We start from the raw sequence: 17,586 nt of genomic DNA, 5'->3' as shown, positions 1-17,586 counted from the left end.
TGCAAATTATACATTTGTTTTTAATGTGCTAGCACTGAGAGGATCTTACCCTGCATGAATGTATCCTTCAAAGTTCACATGGGGGGGGGGGGTAGATAGCATAATGGTTATGCAAAGAGACGCTCATGCCTGAGGCACCCAAGTCCCACGTTCAATCCCCCCTCCATCATCATAAACTAGAGCTGCACAGTGGTTCTACTTACATCTTCAGAAGACTACATAAGATATTCTCCACAAAAGCGTATTTGCTTCTACTCAGGCCAGTGAGCTTCCTCCCTGCAGGTGGGGAGGGGCTTGGGCCTGGCTGCTTCTCATTTTTACCCTTGTACTTGCTTGAATTATTCTCCAACTCCTGAGAACTGTTAACATTTTGAAAGAATTTGTTCTGTTTGGTACGGAGCCTTCCATGGAGTTGAGGTTAATTTCTGGCTGATATTACAGTGTGTCACCCCCTCCCCGTCACGGGTTTGTTGTTGTTGTTGTTGTTGTTGTTTGCAAGAGGGCTGATATACGCGAAGTGGGTCTGCAGGTGTTGCTGTTTCTCCCTCTCTGTCTCCAGTTTTCCCTCTCGATGTCTCTGTCTGTATCCATTAAAAAAAGGGAGGGCGGGTGTAAGGCGGTAGCGCGGCGGGTTAAGCGCACATGGTGGAAGGCACAAGGACCGGCGTAAGGATCCCAGTTCGAGCCTCTGGCTGCCTACTTGCAGGGGAGTCGCTTCACAGGTGGTGAAGCAGGTCTGCAGGTGTCCGTCTTTCTCTCCTCTCTCCATTTCTCTGTCCTATCCAACAACGATGACATCAACAACAACAATAACTACAACAATAAAACAAGGGCAACAAAAGAGAATAAGTAAATAAATAAATAAATATTAAAATATTTTTTTAAAAAAGGGAGGGCAAATGTAGATAATTATAGATAATAATCATAGTCAACCGTATCTGTGACCTTGGGAGAACCACTGCAGTTTCCAATGGAGGGAATGGGGACACAGAGCTCTGGGGGTGGGAATGGTGTGGAATTATACCCCTTATCTTGTAATTCTGTAAATCAACATTAAGTCACTAATTAAATTTTTTAAAAGGAGAAGAAGGAGGAGGAGGAGGAGGAGAAGAAGAAGAAGAGACACACGCAGGTGAAAGAGCGATGTGAACAGTGTATGAGTTTTGTCCAGCATTATCAGCTGGTGTGACATTTTAAAACATCACCAGCTGTGGAGCTGTGGACTTGGCTGCCATCTCGCCCTGCTGACGCCCAGGTTCAGTTCCCACAGGTCAGGACTTAGAGCAACATGCCCATCAACCTGTTCAAAGCGCTGAAAATCCCGTTCACAGCAAACCTGAGAGAGCAGAGCAGACCTTTCGGATCATTAGGGTTGAGACCTGAGGCAGGAAACCACACACCCGCCAGCAGTCAAACTCTGACGAACTGGGGAAGCTGGAGGTCAGCACGGGTGTGGTCACTTACTTGGCAATGTACGGCCCTAAGTAGCTTCGCATCACTGTCTCCGTGGTGAGCAGGCAGCTCTCGGGCAGCGAGATAATCGTCTGTCCCTCCTTACCAAAGAGAAAACATAGTTTAGAACACCCATGCTTTGGGAAGGACCCATGAGTGTGGGCTCGACGGAGGCTCCAGAACTAGACAGACAGTTTTCTAGAGAAGAGACACGCTGGCCCACAGACACATGAAGAAACGCTCCACTTCCCATCTCATTAGAGAGATGCAAATTGAAAGTGCACTGAGAGTCCATCTCACGGCCGAGAGAATGACAGGTGTTGGGGAGGCTGTGGAGAAGAGGGAACTCTGCGCCATTGCTGGGGGGATGCAGCCCCTCTGGAAATGGTGTGGAGAGTCCTTGACCAGATAAAAATGAAAGTATCTTGTGACCCAGCTCACCCGCTCTAGGGCGTCTATCCAGCACACACTCAAACACTAATTCGAAGGGACACAGGCAGCCCCGTGTTCACAGCTGCGTTCTCCACAATCGCCAAAGATTGTGGCAGGGAGGGATAGAAAGCACAATGGTTATGCAAAGAGACTCTCATGCCAGAAGTAGCCTCAATGCCCAGCCACAGATGACTGGCTAAAGAAGTCACGGGATACAGACTCCATGGAATACTACTCTGCAGTCAAAAAACATGACGTTGTGTCCTTTGGGACAGAGTGGATGGAACTAGAGGTGATGATATTTACGATGAAAGACAACTGCCGGGTGGTTTTCACTCATACGTGGAATCTGGAGAACTGATTCGAACTTACCAAAACAAAACTCCAAACAAAGCAGAGGCAAGCAAACTGTAAGCCCTGTGACAATTACAGTGGTCATCTCTGGGAAGGTGGGGACACGGAGCTCTGGTGGTGGGGAGGTGTGGAACTACAAAGTCTCATCTTACAAGCTTCTAATAACAAAAAAAAATTTATGAAAACCACAACAAGCAGACCACAGACCACCGAGGACTGCACCAATGGACTGTTCTCAAGGCCAAGACTGCTCCAGGGCCAAGCATTAACAAGAGCTCTAGGGTGGTGGTGGCGGGGAGGGACAGAAAGCATAATGGTTATGCAAAGAGACTCTCATGCCTGATGCTCCAAAGTCCCAAGTTCAATCCCCCACACCACCATAAGCCAGAGTTGAGCAGTAAGAATAATAATAATAATTAAACAATAAAAAAAGAATTCTAGGGGGTGGGGTGTAGCTCAGTGGTAGAGGGCAAGCAATTCATGAATGTGGCCTTGGGTTTGAGCCCCAGCACCAATTGGATCAAATGAAGGAAGGAAAGGATAGAGGAAGAAGGTGGGGGAGGGATGAAGGAAAAAAAGGAAGGAAGGAAGGAAGGAAGGAAGGAAGGAAGGAAGGAAGGAAGGAAAAAAAAGAAATGAGAATGATCTGGCTAGCACTCACACCAGTCAATCTTTGCAACACGCTGACAACTCAATACTTTGCTCCTTCACTTTGTTAAGTCAGGGTACAATCCTTCCCACAGAAAATGGGCAGGAAGTACACCCCTTCCCCGCCCCAATTCTATTCAGTGAGAAAGTAAAAACATGCCCAATGACATCCATTCCAGGCAAGGCCTAATCTCCACAGGAGCCGAGCCAAGCAGCTCTGCGCTCACTCAGCAAGGGCCGATTTACCACCAGCACAGTCCAGCCCTCCAGTAACAGACACCAGAGGCACGGAGAGCGCCAAGAAGCCCAACATGAGAGGTCGCTCTCTTCACACTGGACGTCCAAGTTGATTTGAGTTTCAGACTAGAAGGGGCCAGGGGGCACGGCATGCTCGAGTGAGCACAAGTAATAACCATGTGCGAGGACCCAGGTTCAAGCCTTCGCCCCGACCTTCTGAGTTAACTCCTTTTCTTTTTTAAACTGAGGTAAAACCACGTCACAGCGCTGCACAGACTTCAGGCGTGCAGCTTCTCACGTTGACAACTGTGTATGTGGCACCGTGTCCCTCACTTCACGTCCAGTCACCAGATACCATGCCTATCTGGTCCACCCCTTCCTTCTTTGCCTGTAGAACCGCCTTTCTGTTCTCAGAAGCTAAAGCTCTGTTTTTCTTTTGATGGTTGGGATTAAGTTCTGATTTCCTCAGCTGTAACATGAGATGAAGCTAGAAAAATCACTCCAGTCCTTTCCTACTCCACCAACTATGGTGTTCTGGTTTTTAAAAAAGACGTTTAATAAAGTATTCGGTGTCTTGATTTGGATAATTCTCCCCATCATGAAAGCTTGTCAAACTGGACAGTGATGGGCTGAGCATTTCACTATGTGTAAAATGGTTCAATGTCCAGAAAGTTCAGTGAGAAAGTCACACTTAAAAAAGGACATGTATGGGAGTCGGGCGGTAGTGCAGAAGGTTAAGCGCATATGGCGCAAAGCGCAAGTGCTGGCGTAAGGATCCTGGTTCGAGCCCCCGGCTCCCCACCTGCAGGGGAGTCGCTTCACAGGCGGTGAAGCAGGTCTGCAGGTGTCTGTCTTTCTCTCCCCCTCTCTGTCTTCCCCTCCTCTCTCCATTTCTCTCTGTCCTGTCCAACAACAACAAAATAATAACTACAACCATAAAACAAAAGGGAATGAATAAATATCAAAACAAAATTTAAAATAAATAAATAAAAATAATATACAATAAAGTAAGTGTACTTAATATAAGTGAATTCAAAAAGCTAGAATGGTACATTTTATTATGTATACTTTATGATTTTTCTTTTATTTATAAGTTTTTTAAATTTATTATTGGGTAGCGACAGAAACTGAGAGGACAGGGAAAGACAGAGAAGGTGAGGGGGACAGAGACACCACTCATGGAGCTCTCTTCCTCCAGGTGGGGATCAGGAGCCTGAACCCGGGTCCCTGTGCACTATAATGTGAACACTTACCCAGATGCATCACCACCTGCCCCCCGGCTCCACCGTATGGTGTCCCAGCTCCAGGAATGACCCCTCTGGAGCTACAGGGGTCGGGCCTGCTCCCTCCAGCATGTGGCGAGAGGGCTGGAAGGAGGCTGGGCTCTCACAGCCACGGCACATCCACACCAGTCCAGGTACCCCATCCTGGCTCACTGACATGAGAGCAAAATAAAACGTGGCCCCCTCTCTAAGCACTGGTCATGACGGATTGTCTCTTAAAGGCAGCAAGCGGAATCCTAGCAGGACTGGATTCAAACCCACTGTTTAGGTAAATGAAAAATGCCTGAAGAAAAAAATTTTTAATCACTGGCTTGGAACCACAAAGGAGCAAGATCTCGACCAAGTTTCAAGGATGGAGAGATAGGCTCACCTGCAGGGGTGCTCTGCTCATAAGCCCTCTTCCTGTGCCTGCAAACACAAAGGCAGAAAAGGGGTCAATCCTGCTGTTTCTCCAAGGCCCCAGTTAAGAGGCTGTTTTGAACCCAAAGTGTGAACAAACAGCTAAGGTACAGTAAGCTGAGTAGCTTGGGATGGATGGATGGGGGGACACAAGGTCTAGAATCTGGTCTAGAAAATGTCCCAACCTCCACGGAATTTACAGTCCCTGAAGCAGCGGCAAGCAAGGGTTGATTTTTAAAGAGAAAAGCAAGAGTTAAAGGAAACTGCACTGAGACTTCCCTGGGCAGACGACCTCACCAGTGTGTCCTGAACCTCCCCACTAGGGAAAGACTGAAACAGGCTATGGGGATAGGACCCACCTGCCAACACCCACGTCCAGCAGAGAAGCAATTACAGAAGCCAGACCTTCCCACTTTCTGCTCCCCATAAAGAATTTTGGTCCAGACTCCTAGAGAAGTATTAGAAGATGCACAGAGGGCTCTGAGCACCACTTCCATCAGGAACCAGAGAGAGAAGAGGAAAAAGCGGAAAGACATTTGGAAATAGTTAATAGGTGCGGCTTAGAAAGGAAGAGAAGAAGACAGGACCATAGATAAAATGGGCAACTATATATAAATACAGACAGAAAGTTACAGAAGCCAGTCAGCCCCTATCTGTGTGACCTTGAGAGAAATACTACAATAGTTTCCAGTGGTAAGAATGGGACACAGAACTCTGGTGGTGGGAACGCAGTGAAATCACACCTCTGTTATCTCATAAGTTTGTAAATTAAGTCACTGATAAAATTTTAAAAAGAGAGAAACTCTGGGGAAAAAATAAAAAGGAAGAAAAACACAGTTGGCAGCAATATCCCCCTCCACCCCACACAAACAGGGCTTTCAGCTGCTGTCACCCAAGTGGCCTTGGCCGCTGGCCTTAGAATCTGCTCCTTCTGCCCAGGAGTCTGCTGACCACCCAGACAAGGTGTACTCTCTGTATGCACAACAGAAACAGTCCCGTGACGCTTGTTGCTGGGAATGACTGTGGGAAAACTGATAGCTGTATAAGAGGGCAGCGCCATGGTGCTGGGGGCCCAGTCTCCTGTGGACGTGAGCCCAGCTGGGTCTGCCGGCAGAATAAACACGGTTTCCTGCATCCCAGCCTTGGCGTGTCCCGTCTCCTTGCCTGAGAACCCAGATAACAGCGCAGATTCAGCTTCAGAGTCCAGCCCCAAGCTCACTGGCTTTATACACACCTGCTACTCTCACTGTTTATTTTTAGAGGTTTGTTTATTTATTTGTTTATGTATTCTGCCTCCGGGGTGACTGCTGGGGCTCCATGCCTGCATTACCAATCCACTGCTCCTGAAGGTCATTTTTTCCCATTGTTGTTGCCCTTGTTGTTATTGCCATTGCTGTCTTGCTGTTGGCTAGGACAGAGAGAAACCAAGCGGAGGGGAAGACAGAGAGTACAGAGAAAGGCAGACACACCTGCAGACCTGCTTTACTGCTTGTGAAGTGACCCCCCACACACACACACACACACATATAGGTGGGGAGCCGGGGGCGCAAACCGGGATCCTTACACCGCTCCTTGCAGTTTGTACCATGTGCTTAACCCGCTGCGCTGCGCTACGCCCAGCCCTGTCCTTGTGTGTCTATCATATAATACAGTGTTCCCTATCGGAAAACAGCCCAGGGGGCCAGGCCGGGTCACACCTGGTGAAGCGCACACAGTACTAAGTGCAAGGACCGGCACAGGGACTGGGATTCGAGCCTGTACTTCCCACCTGCGGCACTGTTGGTATGCATGAGACCCCTTCTGTTTCATTTGGTTTAAATCCCCCCTGCTTAACACTATTCTATTTACATAATCACTTCATTCTATTTACATAACCGCTGTTAACAAGCACCACCCTCCCTCCAGGGCATTGGTTCAATCCCCACTGTTTTATGATATGTCTTTGCTCCACCCCCTCTCCTTGTCACACCCTGATCCTCTCCTTGTCACACTCTGATTGTCACCAGTCACTTTTCTCTCCACCCTCTCTATGTCACATCCTGTTTCCACCCTACTTGGCAAGTATATATAAAGACAGCATTGTGAGTTTTACGGTACTTGAGTTTAGCTCGGCTCGTCTTAGATTGGGCTGCGTCCTGCATGAATAAAGAGATACTGCCTACAGCCCAGCCATGAGTCCCCGGTCATCTGTCTCCCGCCCGTGAAGCCAGCCCGGCGCAAACGACACGGCAGGGACGCTTCTCCACTGGTGGAGCAGGGCTGCAGGTGCTTCTCTCTCTTTCTCTCTTCCCCTCTCTATCTCCTTCCTCCTCCCGTCTCAACTTCTCTCTGTCCTGTCCAGTAACAAAGAGAATGGCTGCAGGGAGCCGTGGATTGGTAGTGCCGGCACCAAGGCCTGACACAACCCTGGTAGCAATAAAGAGAAAGGAGCCCACACTACCCTGCACGTCCTTTCGTCTCATTCCAGACACAACGGCAAGGTAGGAAGTAGCCTACTGAGGTTTGGTGAAAACTTATTACAGACCTCTCACTGCCAGAAACAACGTCCTGCTACTGAAGATCCTCCCGGAAGGCCCAGATGGCCTCACGTTAACCTGGCCTCTGTGACGAGTTCAACTCCCGGAAGAGAATTCTAACCCACTCTGCTCAGGTGACGGGTGAAGGCTCCTCTCCTCCTCAGACACCTGAGGGGAACAGCTGCAGCCCGGCTGACAAAGCGTCATTTGCTGAGGGCTCCATGGAGTCCTCTCCTCATTGTCACCTGCGGGCCAACAGGCACCGCCCCCCCCCCCCCCCCGGCTACCCCTCCCTTAGACAGTGACTGTGGGGGGGGCAGGCAGTGGCACAACCAGTTAAGTACACATAGCAGCTCACACAAGGACCCAGGTGCAAATCCCCTCTCCCCACCTGCAGGGAGGAAGCTTCGTGAGTGGTGAAGCAGGGCCGCAAGCATCTGTCTCTCTCCCTATCCCCCCACCCCTCTGAAAGTCTCTCTGTTATGTCCAGTATAATAGATAGAAAAAAAAAGTTGGCTGCTGGGAGTAGTGGATTCATAGTGCCGGCACCAAGCCACAGCAGTAACCCTGGGGGCAATTAAAGAAGGAAGGAAGGAAGGAAGGAAGGAAGGAAAGGAAAGGAAAGGAGGGAGGGAGGAACAGAGCTACTTTGACTCACTTGAGCACTGGACTAATGCCACCTGTCTGCAGGGTTTGAAAGTCCCGACAAACCACCCTACGGCCGCTCATGAGTATTAGGCGTCCTGCTTCCTGGGAGCCCGTCTCTCCTACGATCTCCTCATTACGAGCCCGTCTCTCCTACGATCTCCTCACTCCGCTCCGAGCAGTAACAGCCCCCCCTGCTTTCACCTTAGTTTTTTTCTTTTCATGTCCCAGACTTCACTTCATTTCACCATTTTGGAATCTTTCTGCACAAGTCACTTTGGCTGACTTTTGGAACAAAGGCGAAGTCTAAATAAATGTTAAAGCTTCAGGGGAGAGAAGAAGTCAGACGCGTAAGAGAAGGGGGCGCCCCCGGAGAGACCATAGGCCGCCTGCGTGAGCCACGCCGCCCCAGCCCCCACCCCTTGAGCCCGCATGGCTCGTGGGAGAAGAGTCCGGGGCGCTGACTCTCAGGCTTTACCTGGGAAGCGAGCAGGAGTTAAGTTTGTATCTTCAAACTGCCTGTCTTTCAGCCACTTCTTGAGCTCTATAAATTCAGGCTTGTGGCTCTCCGTCACTAATCAAAGGAGACAAAAAAAAACACAATGATTAAAATCACCATGTAATCAAATCCCCATTTGAAAAAGACATTAATCGGGAGTCGGGTGATAGCGCGGCGGGTTAAGCGCACGTGGCGCAAAGCGCAAGGACCCGCTTAAGGATCCCGGTTCAGGATCCCGGTTCGAGCCCCCGGTTCCCCACCTGCAGGGGAGTCGCTTCCCAGGCGGTGAAGCAGGTCTGCAGGTGTCTGTCTGTCTTTCTCTCCCCCTCTCTGTCTCCCCCTCCTCTCTCCATTTCTCTCTGTCCTAGCCAACGATGATGATATCAACAGCAACAATGATAACAACTACAGTAACAGTAAAAAAAAATGGCAACAAAAGGGAAAATAAATAAATATTTAAAAAGAAGACACATAAGTCTCTGGCAGGCTGTCACAGGCAGGTCACAGAATGGGCTACACCTGAAACAACCCTGGGCAGGTGAGAGACAGTTCAGCCTGCTAGGGCACAGAACTGCCACGCTGAAAGCCACAGAAGTTGCACGTTCAGTCCTTGCTCCCACCTTATGGCAGAGCTAAGACAAGTAAGCAGCACTCTCTAGGGTCAGTCTCTCTTTCCCCTCTTCCTCTCTCTCTCTCTCTCTCTCTCTCTCTCTGTCTCCATTTTCTCTCACCTGGGAGGGTGTCTGCTTTACTGTGTAAATGACGATAGGTCCAAGCCCGGCCCCCACTGCGCTAGGGGGCGCTCTCGTGCTGCAGCAGCTCTCCCTCCTTCCCTCTGTCTGCCTCTGTCTACCTAAAGGACAATCTGAAGTGGCTGAGTCCTTGTGACAACAACAGCAGCAGCAACAATAACAAAACAACAAAATAAAAAATAAATAAACATTAAGAGCTTAAAAGGGGCTGGACAGAGGTGCACCCGGCAGAGTGGCATACCGTATTGTGCAAAGACCCAAGTTCAGGTAGTGAAACAGGGATGCAGGACTCTCTCTGTCTCCACTCCTTCTCCATCTCCCCTTCCCTCTCAGTTTCTGTCACTATCAAACAGAAAGAGAAAAAAAAAAAGGGGGGGGGGAAGAAAAAAGGAAGAGAAGGAAAGGAGGGAGAGAGAGGGGGGAAGGGAGGGAAAGGGAAAGGTCGGGTAGGGGAAAGAAAGGAAGGGGAGGCGAGGGGAGGGAAAGGAAGGCAGAAAGGGGGCGTGGGAAGAAAGAAAGGGCCTTGAGAAGTGAAGTGGATTTGTTGTGCAGGCACTCGGCCACAGTGATAACCCTGGTGACAAACATAATAAAAATGTTTAAAGGACTTAAAACACACACACAGGGAACTGAGCAATGACACACCTAGGTGAGCACACACAGTATGAAGCGCAAGGACCCCAGTCTGAGTCCCCGGCTCCCCACCTGCAGGGGGTCACTTCACAAAGCAGGTCTGCAGGTGTCGATTTTTTTTCCTCTCCGTATCTCCTCCTCCTCTCTCAATTTCTGTTTTTTCCAATAAAATGAAACAAAAAGGCCACCAGGAGCAGTGGATTTGTAGTGCCAGCACCTAGCCCCAGAAATAACCCTGGAGATGACCAAAAAAAAAAAAAAAAACATACAAAAGCAATGCCAATACAGAAAGAAAAACCACACCTGGTTAAACATACACATTACAGTGCACAAGGACCCAGGTTCAAGCCCCCCGTCCCCACTTGCAGGGGGAAAGCTTCACGAATCTGTCTCTCTCCCTCTCTATCTCCCCCACCCCTCTCAATTTCTCTGTCTCTATCCAATAATAAATTAATTAAAAAAAAAGAAAAACCATATGACCTTCTCAAAGATGCTCATAAACACTCATTTTTCATAAATACTCCCCAAAAAACTGATTAACACATGTATGCACGCTCTATACTATTTACTACATTCTTACAAAAATAAGTTAGAGAAAAGATAATGTTATTCAGAGACTTATCAGGAACAGAAATGTACTGACCATTCTGCATGGACTGACAGCATATTGAGGTTTGGTGACAATGAATTTTAAGTGATGAATTTATATTCACACACATACACACACACACACACACACACACACACACACTCTCTACTGGCAGCTAGAGGTCAGGACCAGCAACAGAAATGCAGGAGTCATATGAGAAAAAAGCTCTGTGTTCACACAAGGGTTGAAAGGAATAAAACGGGCGCAGCTGGCCAAGCACACACACCACAGTGCTCAAGGACCCAGGTTCAAGCCCCCGGTCCCCACCTGCAGGGGGGATATGTTTCATAAGTGGTGAAGCAGATGTCTGTCTCTTTCCCTCACTTCCTCTCCCTCCCCTCTCAATTTCTCTCTGTCCCTATTTAACAATAAATAAAAATTTTAAAAACGGATTTCCAAAAAAGAGAAAATAAATTGGCACTACTAAAAAGAGTACTCTTATAATTGGTGGGCATTAAATGGGAAAAAGAAATATGGGAACAATGTCTGTGAAAAAGAGAAAAAGAAACTCCCTGTTTTGTGCTGTTGATTCGTTCACACCCCTTCTGGCACCGGCTGTGACAGGGACCTTCACAGACCACGTCATTCTGTGCCGACAGCTTCGTGCTGCTTTGACACTATCTACCTGGAGGTAGCATCATCATCCTCAAGCCAGAGGATCCAGTCCCAAGAGACAAGCTCCCATCCGCCTGAGCAGTCAGCTGCACTATGTGCTCACAACCGCTCTCAGATCTGCAGGTGTCCAGGCCCCCCTCTCCCTGAGATAGGATTATTTGCTGGAACAACTCACAGAAGTCAAGAGAAACAACTACTTACACTTAGCATCTTGGCGAAGGAGATGGTAAAAGAATGAATGAATACAAACAGCCAGACGAGAAATACTTAGTGTCAGAATTTGGACTGGAGTTTGTGCATTGCATCAAAGTAAAAGACTCTGGGGTGGGGTTGGGGAGGAAGGGTTCAGGTCCTGGAACAGGATGGCAGAGGACCTAGTGGGGGTTGTACTGCTGTGTGAGAAACTGAGAAATGTTGTGCATGTACAAACTATTATATTTACTGTCGACTGTAAAACATTAATCCCCCAGTAGAGAAATTAAAAATAAATAAATAAATGCTTACTATGAGGCCCGCAAAATAGCTCACTCTGAGAGTACAGGGCTTTGGCGTGTGTGTGCCCAGGCTTGGTTGAGCCTGACCCTCACTGCACTGGAGGAAACTTTAACACTGCAGTATCTTCTCTATCCTTCTCTCTCCATCTCTCTCTCTCTCTCCCTCCCTCCCTCCCTCCCTCTATCTGGAGACAGGAAATCCACAGCATGAGATCTGACAGGGTCTCTAGAATATGAGTTTCGAGCTGGGGTGGGGCGCCATTCATCAAGCTGGTGTTTGTGTGTTTACCAGCCTGTTGCCTCTCTCCTTGTGGAGGGTTCTTCACAGAGACATGATCAATTATTAAAATCAATGTATAGTTCCATTTCCTCTCTCTACTGAATGGGGCAGGCAGAGGTGGGGCTGTAAATTTAGAACATATAATTTGAGAAGACAGCACCGCTATAGCGTATCAGACATTCATGCCTGTCTGGTGCAGAGGATCCAGGTTCAATACCCAGCTCCACCATTTGCCAGACCTGAGAAGCAGACTGGTCCTTCTCTTTCATTAAAATAAAATAACGAAAAGAAGATGAAATCCAGAAATAAATTCCTTTTACAGTAGCAACAAAAACAATAAAATATCTGAGAATATACCTAACAAAAGAAATGAAAGACATGTATACTGAAAAATTTGAGTCACTACTCAAGGAAATAAAAAAAGACACAAGGAAGTGGAAAGACATTCCATGTTCATAGGTTGGAAGAATTAACATCATCAAAATGAATAAACTACCCAGAGCCATATGCAAATTTAATGCTACCCCCATCAAGATCCCAAGCACATTCTTTAGGAGAATAGAACAAATGCTACAAATGTTTATCTGGAACCAGGAAAGACCTAGAATTGCCAAACAATCTTGAGAAGAAAGAACAGAACCAGAGGAATCAGACTCCCAGATCTCAAATTGTATTATAGGGCCATTGTCATCAAAACTGCTTGGTACTGGAACATGAATAGACACACTGACCAGTGGAATAGAACTGAGAGCCCAGAAATGAGGCCCCACACCTATGGACATCTAATCTTTGACAAAGGGGCCCAGACTATTCAGTGGGGAAAGCAGAGTCTCTTCAACAAATGGTATAGGAAAAAAATGGGTTGAAACATCAGAAGAATAAAACTGAACCACTATACTTCACCAAATACAAAAGTAAATTCCAAGTGGATCAAGGACTTGGATGTTAAACCAGAAACTATCAGATACTTAAAGGAAAACATTGGCGGAACTCTTTTCCACATAAATTTTAAAGACATCTTCAATGAAACGAATCCAATTACAAAGAAGACTAAGGCAAGTATAAACCTACGGGACTACATCAAATTCAAAAGCTTCTACACAGCAAAAGAAACCACTACCCAAACCAAGAGACCCCTCACAGAATGGGAGAAGATCTTTACATGCCATACATCAGACAAGAGTTTAATAACCAAAATATATAAAACGTTTGCCAAACTCAACAAGAAAACAAATGACCCCATCCAAAAATAGGGAGAAGACATGGACAGAATATTCACCACAGAAGAGATCCAAAAGGCTGAGAAACACATGAAAAAAATGCTCCAAGTCTTTGATTGTCAGAGAAATGCAAATAAAGACAACAATGAGATATCACTTCACTCCTGTGAGAATGTCACACATCAGAAAAGGTAACAGCAGCAAATGCTGGAGAGGGTGTGGGGTCAAAGGAACCCTCCTGCACTGCTGGTGGGAATGTCAATTGGTCCAACCTCTGTGGAGAACAGTCTGGAGAACTCTCAGAAGGCTAGAAATGGACCTACCCTATGATCCTGCAATTCCCCTCCTGGGGATAGATCCTAAGGAACCCAACACACCCATCCAAAAAGATTTGTGTATACCCATGTTCATAGCAGCACAATTTGTAATAGCCAAAACCTGGAAGCAACCCAGGTGTCCAACAGCAGATAAGTGGCGAAGCAAGTTGTAGTCTAGATACACAATGGAATACTACTCAGCTATTAAAAATAGTGATTTCACTGTTTTCAGCCCATCTTTGATGGAGCTTGAAGGAATCCTGTGAAGTGAAATAAGTCAGAAACAGAAGGATGAATATGGGATGATCTCACTCTCAGGCAGAAGTTGAAAAACAAGATCAGAAGAGAAAACACAAGTAGAACCTGAACTGGAGCTGGTGTATTGCACCAAAGTAAAAGACTCTGGGGGTGGGGCTGGGGCTGGTGGGGGGGAAGATTTCAGGTCCTGGAAAAGGATGACAGAGGACCTAGTGGGGGTTGTATTGTTATGTGGAGAACTGAGAAATATTATGCATGTACAAAGTACTGTATTTACTGTCGACTGTAAAACATTGATTTCCCAATAAAGAAATTAAAATAAATAGATAAAAATAAAATAAATCAATTTTAAAAGAAAAAAAAAAGAGTATTCTTGAAGAGTTGTTCATTTTGTATCCTGCCCATGTGCCCTTGAATACAGCTATGTGTACCTGTGATTACTAATCAGCACAGGGTTCCTGTTTCTATCACTGGCTCCCAAAGAATCACAACTGTACCTCCTCTTGCTTCAGAACTTCTGAAGAGCTTCTGCCTTCTGATCCGACTTGTCCTTCCTCTTCCCTTCTTCATACTAAGGTAGCAGTTTCTGTTAAGATGTCCAGCATAAAATCAGGGGCGTTTTCTCTGCCCTTCTTTCCAGCTATATGATAATCACTGTTGTTGTTGTTGTTTTGTACCTGTAAGGATTGAAATATAGAAATGTATACTATTTGGTAAACATCTCCTTAAAGTTCTTTCACATCTGAGACATGTATATGATAATCAATAAAAACTCTGTGCAAACCCTGCCTTCTTTCTTCTTGCCAAAACTCTGATGTACTCTTTAGAATTAGGGAAGCAAAACAAACAAACAAACAAAAAAACATAAATTAGCCAAGGTTTCTAGCTTGTACCATATGACAGGGATTAGCCCATATATTCTGTTGGCTTGAACTGAACCAACTCAGAATCTTACAAATGCAACTGGGTGAAATATAATAGCCCACTTGGATAGGATACTGCTATGTCATGCACAAAACACAGATTAGCAACCTGGGTGGACAGCCTAATGGTTCTGCAAAAGACTCTCATGCCTGAGGCTCTGAGGCCCCAGGCTCACCCTCCTGCAGTACCAAAAGCCAGAGCTGAGCAGTGGGGGGAGGCAGGAGGCTGGTAGCATAGTGGTTTTATAAATAAATCTCTAAGGACAAATATCTCATGTCTAAGGCTCTGAGGTCCCAAGTTCAATCCCCTGCATCACCATAAGCCAGAGATATAGGGTGGGTTAGATAGCATATGGTTATACAAAAAGACTCCCCAGCCTGAGGCTCTGAGGTCCCAGGTTCAACTCCCCGCACAACCATTAGCCAGAGCTGAGCAGTGCACTGATTTAAAAAAAAAAAAAAAAAAAGTGTCAATAGGTAGCTGTTTCCAAAACGGAGACCCCCCCCCCAACTCTTCATCTGTACTACTCCAGCCTTTAGGTTCATGATTAGACAACAATTTGTTCTGCTTTGTATGTTAACTCTCTTTTTAGCCACCAGGTTCCAGATGCTACCATGATGGCAACCAGACTTCCCTGGACAGACGACCCACCAACGTGTCCTGGAGCTCCGCTTCCCCAGAGCTCTTCCCCACTAGGGAAAGAGAGAGACAGGCTGGGAGTATGGATCCACCTGTCAATGCCCATGTTCAGCGGGGAAGCAGTTACAGAAGCCAGACCTTCCACCTTCTGCATCCCACAATGACCCTGGGTCCGTGCTCCCCAGAGGGATAAAGAATAGGAAAGCTATCAGGGGAGGGGATGGGATACGGAGATCTGGTGGTGGGAACTGTGTGGAGTTGTGCCCCTCCTATCCTATCGTTTTTGTCAGTGTTTCCATTTTATAAATAAACAAATTAAAATTAAAAAGAAGGTGAAGAGGGGAAGGGGAGGGGAAGAAGGAGAAGAAAGAGAAGGTGAAGAAGGAGGAGGAGGAGGATGGAAAGAAGAGAATGAGGAAGAGGAGGAAGAAGAGGAAGAGGAAGAAAAGGAAGAGGAAGAAGAAGAATGGGAAGAGGAGGAAGAAGAAGAAGACGAAGAACAAGAAGAAGGAGAAGGAGAAGGAGGAGGAGAAGAAGAGGAAGAAGAAGAGGAAGAGGAAGAGGAGGAGGAGGAGGAAGAGGAAGAAGAGGAGGAAGGAGAAGGAGGAGGAGAAGGAGGAGAAGGAGAAGGAGAGAAGAAGAGGAAGAGGAGGAAGAGGAAGAAGAAGAAAAAAGAAGGAAGAAGAAGAAAAGAAGAAGAAAAGAAGAAGGAAGGAGGAGGGAGAAGGAGGGAGGAGGAGAAGAAGGGGAAGAAGAGGAAGAAAAAGGGGAAGAAGAAGGAGAAGAAGGAGGAGGAGGAGGAGGAAGAAGAAGAAGGGGAAGAAGGGGAAGAAGGAGAAGGAGGAGGAGGAGAAGGAGGAGAAGAAGGAGAAGGAGAAGGACAAGGAGAAGGAGAAAAAGGAGGAGAGCGGACTGGCGCCGCCCCTGGCCCACAATCCAGGGGCTCAGACTCAACCTCAACCCCAGCCCTGTGTCCCCATCACACACGACACTCCGGCCCCCTCCACCACACCCATGGCGGCCTCTTGGGTCAGTGTGTGATGACGACCCGCGCGCCGAGAGTGGGTGTTGGGTGGGGAGAGGGAAGGTGCGTTCTCAAGCCACATTTCCCTTTTGACACCAAAAACGTTTTGATCCCAGGGAGACGCCATTGCCGCGGCCCCGTTACCCGGGCAACAGGAAGCCCCGCCCCGGAAGTGCTTGGCTCCCCCCCCCCCACACACACACACACACACATGCTTCCAAGATGGCGGCGGCCGTGGCGACCCGATGCCGGGGGTCACCCCCCCAAGTGAACGCGGGATGGGTTCTAGAAGCCGACCGAGGCGGCAGAGGGAGATGCAGAGCGTTCGTCAGGTTTCCCTCCTGTCGCCACGAACCTACCTAGTCCGTTGTCAGGCGACCCAATGGCGTCTTTCCGGAGCCGGCGCGGTGTGCGCATGCGCAGTAGCTCCCGGAAGTTCCCCTGGGGTCGTGACCTCTGGGAATAGTCCAGCGGGCGCCAGGTATCTCCCTGGGGAGGGGGGAGATGGGAAGACGGAGGGGGCGGAACCTTGTTGGAGGCCAACCCCATCTGGCCTCGCCCACCTCGCCTCTGTCAGATCTGTCCTCCGGAACTGTGGCTCTGTTAAGAGGGAGAGGGTGCAGCTCACTGGGGCTGCGAAAGATGAGCAAATATTGGGAGAAAGTTCAATGTTGGAGGGCAGTTTAGGGAGAGCAGCTCCCCTCCCCCTGCACCCTGCACCCCTCCCCCTGCACCCTGCACCCTGCACCCTGCACCCTTCCCCCCCACCATGCACCACTCCCCCGCAACCTGCACCCCTCCCCCTACACCCTGCACTACCGCCCAACTCCCATGAGTTTTATTTTCTTGATGCAAGAGGATACAACAAATGTGCACATGACCCAGGTTTGAACTTCAACCCCACCGCACTAGAAAAAAAAAAAAAAAAAGCGCTTCAGTACTGTAATGTTTTTCTATCTATGTGGAAAAAGCAGACTAGAAGAAAGGAAGAGTGTTGGGGACATAGCACAATGGTTATGTAAAAAACATATACCTGAGGCTCTGAGGTCCCAGGTTCAATCTCCAGCACCACCGTAAGTCCGAGCTGACTGTGTATGTCATTAAAATAAAATCTCATTAAAAATAAATAAGTAAGGCAGGGGTAGATAGCATAATGGTTATGCAAACTCACTCTCATACCTGAGACTCCAAAGTTCCAGGTTCAATCCCCTGCACCACCATAAGTCAGAGCTGAGCAGTGCTCTGGTCATTAAAAAATAAATAATAAATAAATAAATAAGTAAAGGGGCTGAGTGGTGGAACACCATTAAACACAA

At 47.6% G+C, this 17,586-nt stretch overlaps 1 protein-coding gene across 9 annotated transcripts in view; it reads right to left on the bottom strand.

Annotated features, from left to right (window-relative positions):
• The window catches only part of SETD4 (SET domain containing 4), a 29,453-nt gene extending 12,698 nt beyond the window's left edge, over window positions 1-16,755 (bottom strand). For 2 of the 9 annotated variants that reach the window (XR_009551705.1, XR_009551706.1), the window contains exons 1-5: window positions 16,630-16,723; window positions 14,181-14,360; window positions 8,445-8,540; window positions 4,777-4,814; window positions 1,465-1,553 (exon numbers count right to left, since the gene is read on the bottom strand). Coding sequence is in view for 7 of the 9 variants with exons in the window: in XM_060198670.1 (XP_060054653.1) it covers window positions 1,465-1,553; window positions 4,777-4,814; window positions 8,445-8,540; window positions 14,181-14,253 (296 nt within the window). In the remaining 2 variants the exon portion in view is untranslated. Of the gene's footprint in view, window positions 1-1,464; window positions 1,554-3,456; window positions 3,611-4,776; window positions 4,815-8,444; window positions 8,541-14,114; window positions 14,154-14,180; window positions 14,361-16,629 lie in introns of those variants that run through there. The other 7 variants (XM_007519750.3, XM_060198671.1, XM_060198670.1 and 4 more) reach the window with 6 other exon arrangements.
• Between the last annotated feature and the right edge of the window lie 831 nt (window positions 16,756-17,586).

The sequence above is a fragment of the Erinaceus europaeus genome, chromosome 9 (genome assembly GCF_950295315.1).
Source record: "Erinaceus europaeus chromosome 9, mEriEur2.1, whole genome shotgun sequence".
Lineage (NCBI taxonomy): Eukaryota > Metazoa > Chordata > Mammalia > Eulipotyphla > Erinaceidae > Erinaceus > Erinaceus europaeus.
The sequence above is the reverse complement of the archived record's forward strand: the minus strand, read 5'-3'. Positions and strand labels throughout refer to the sequence as shown.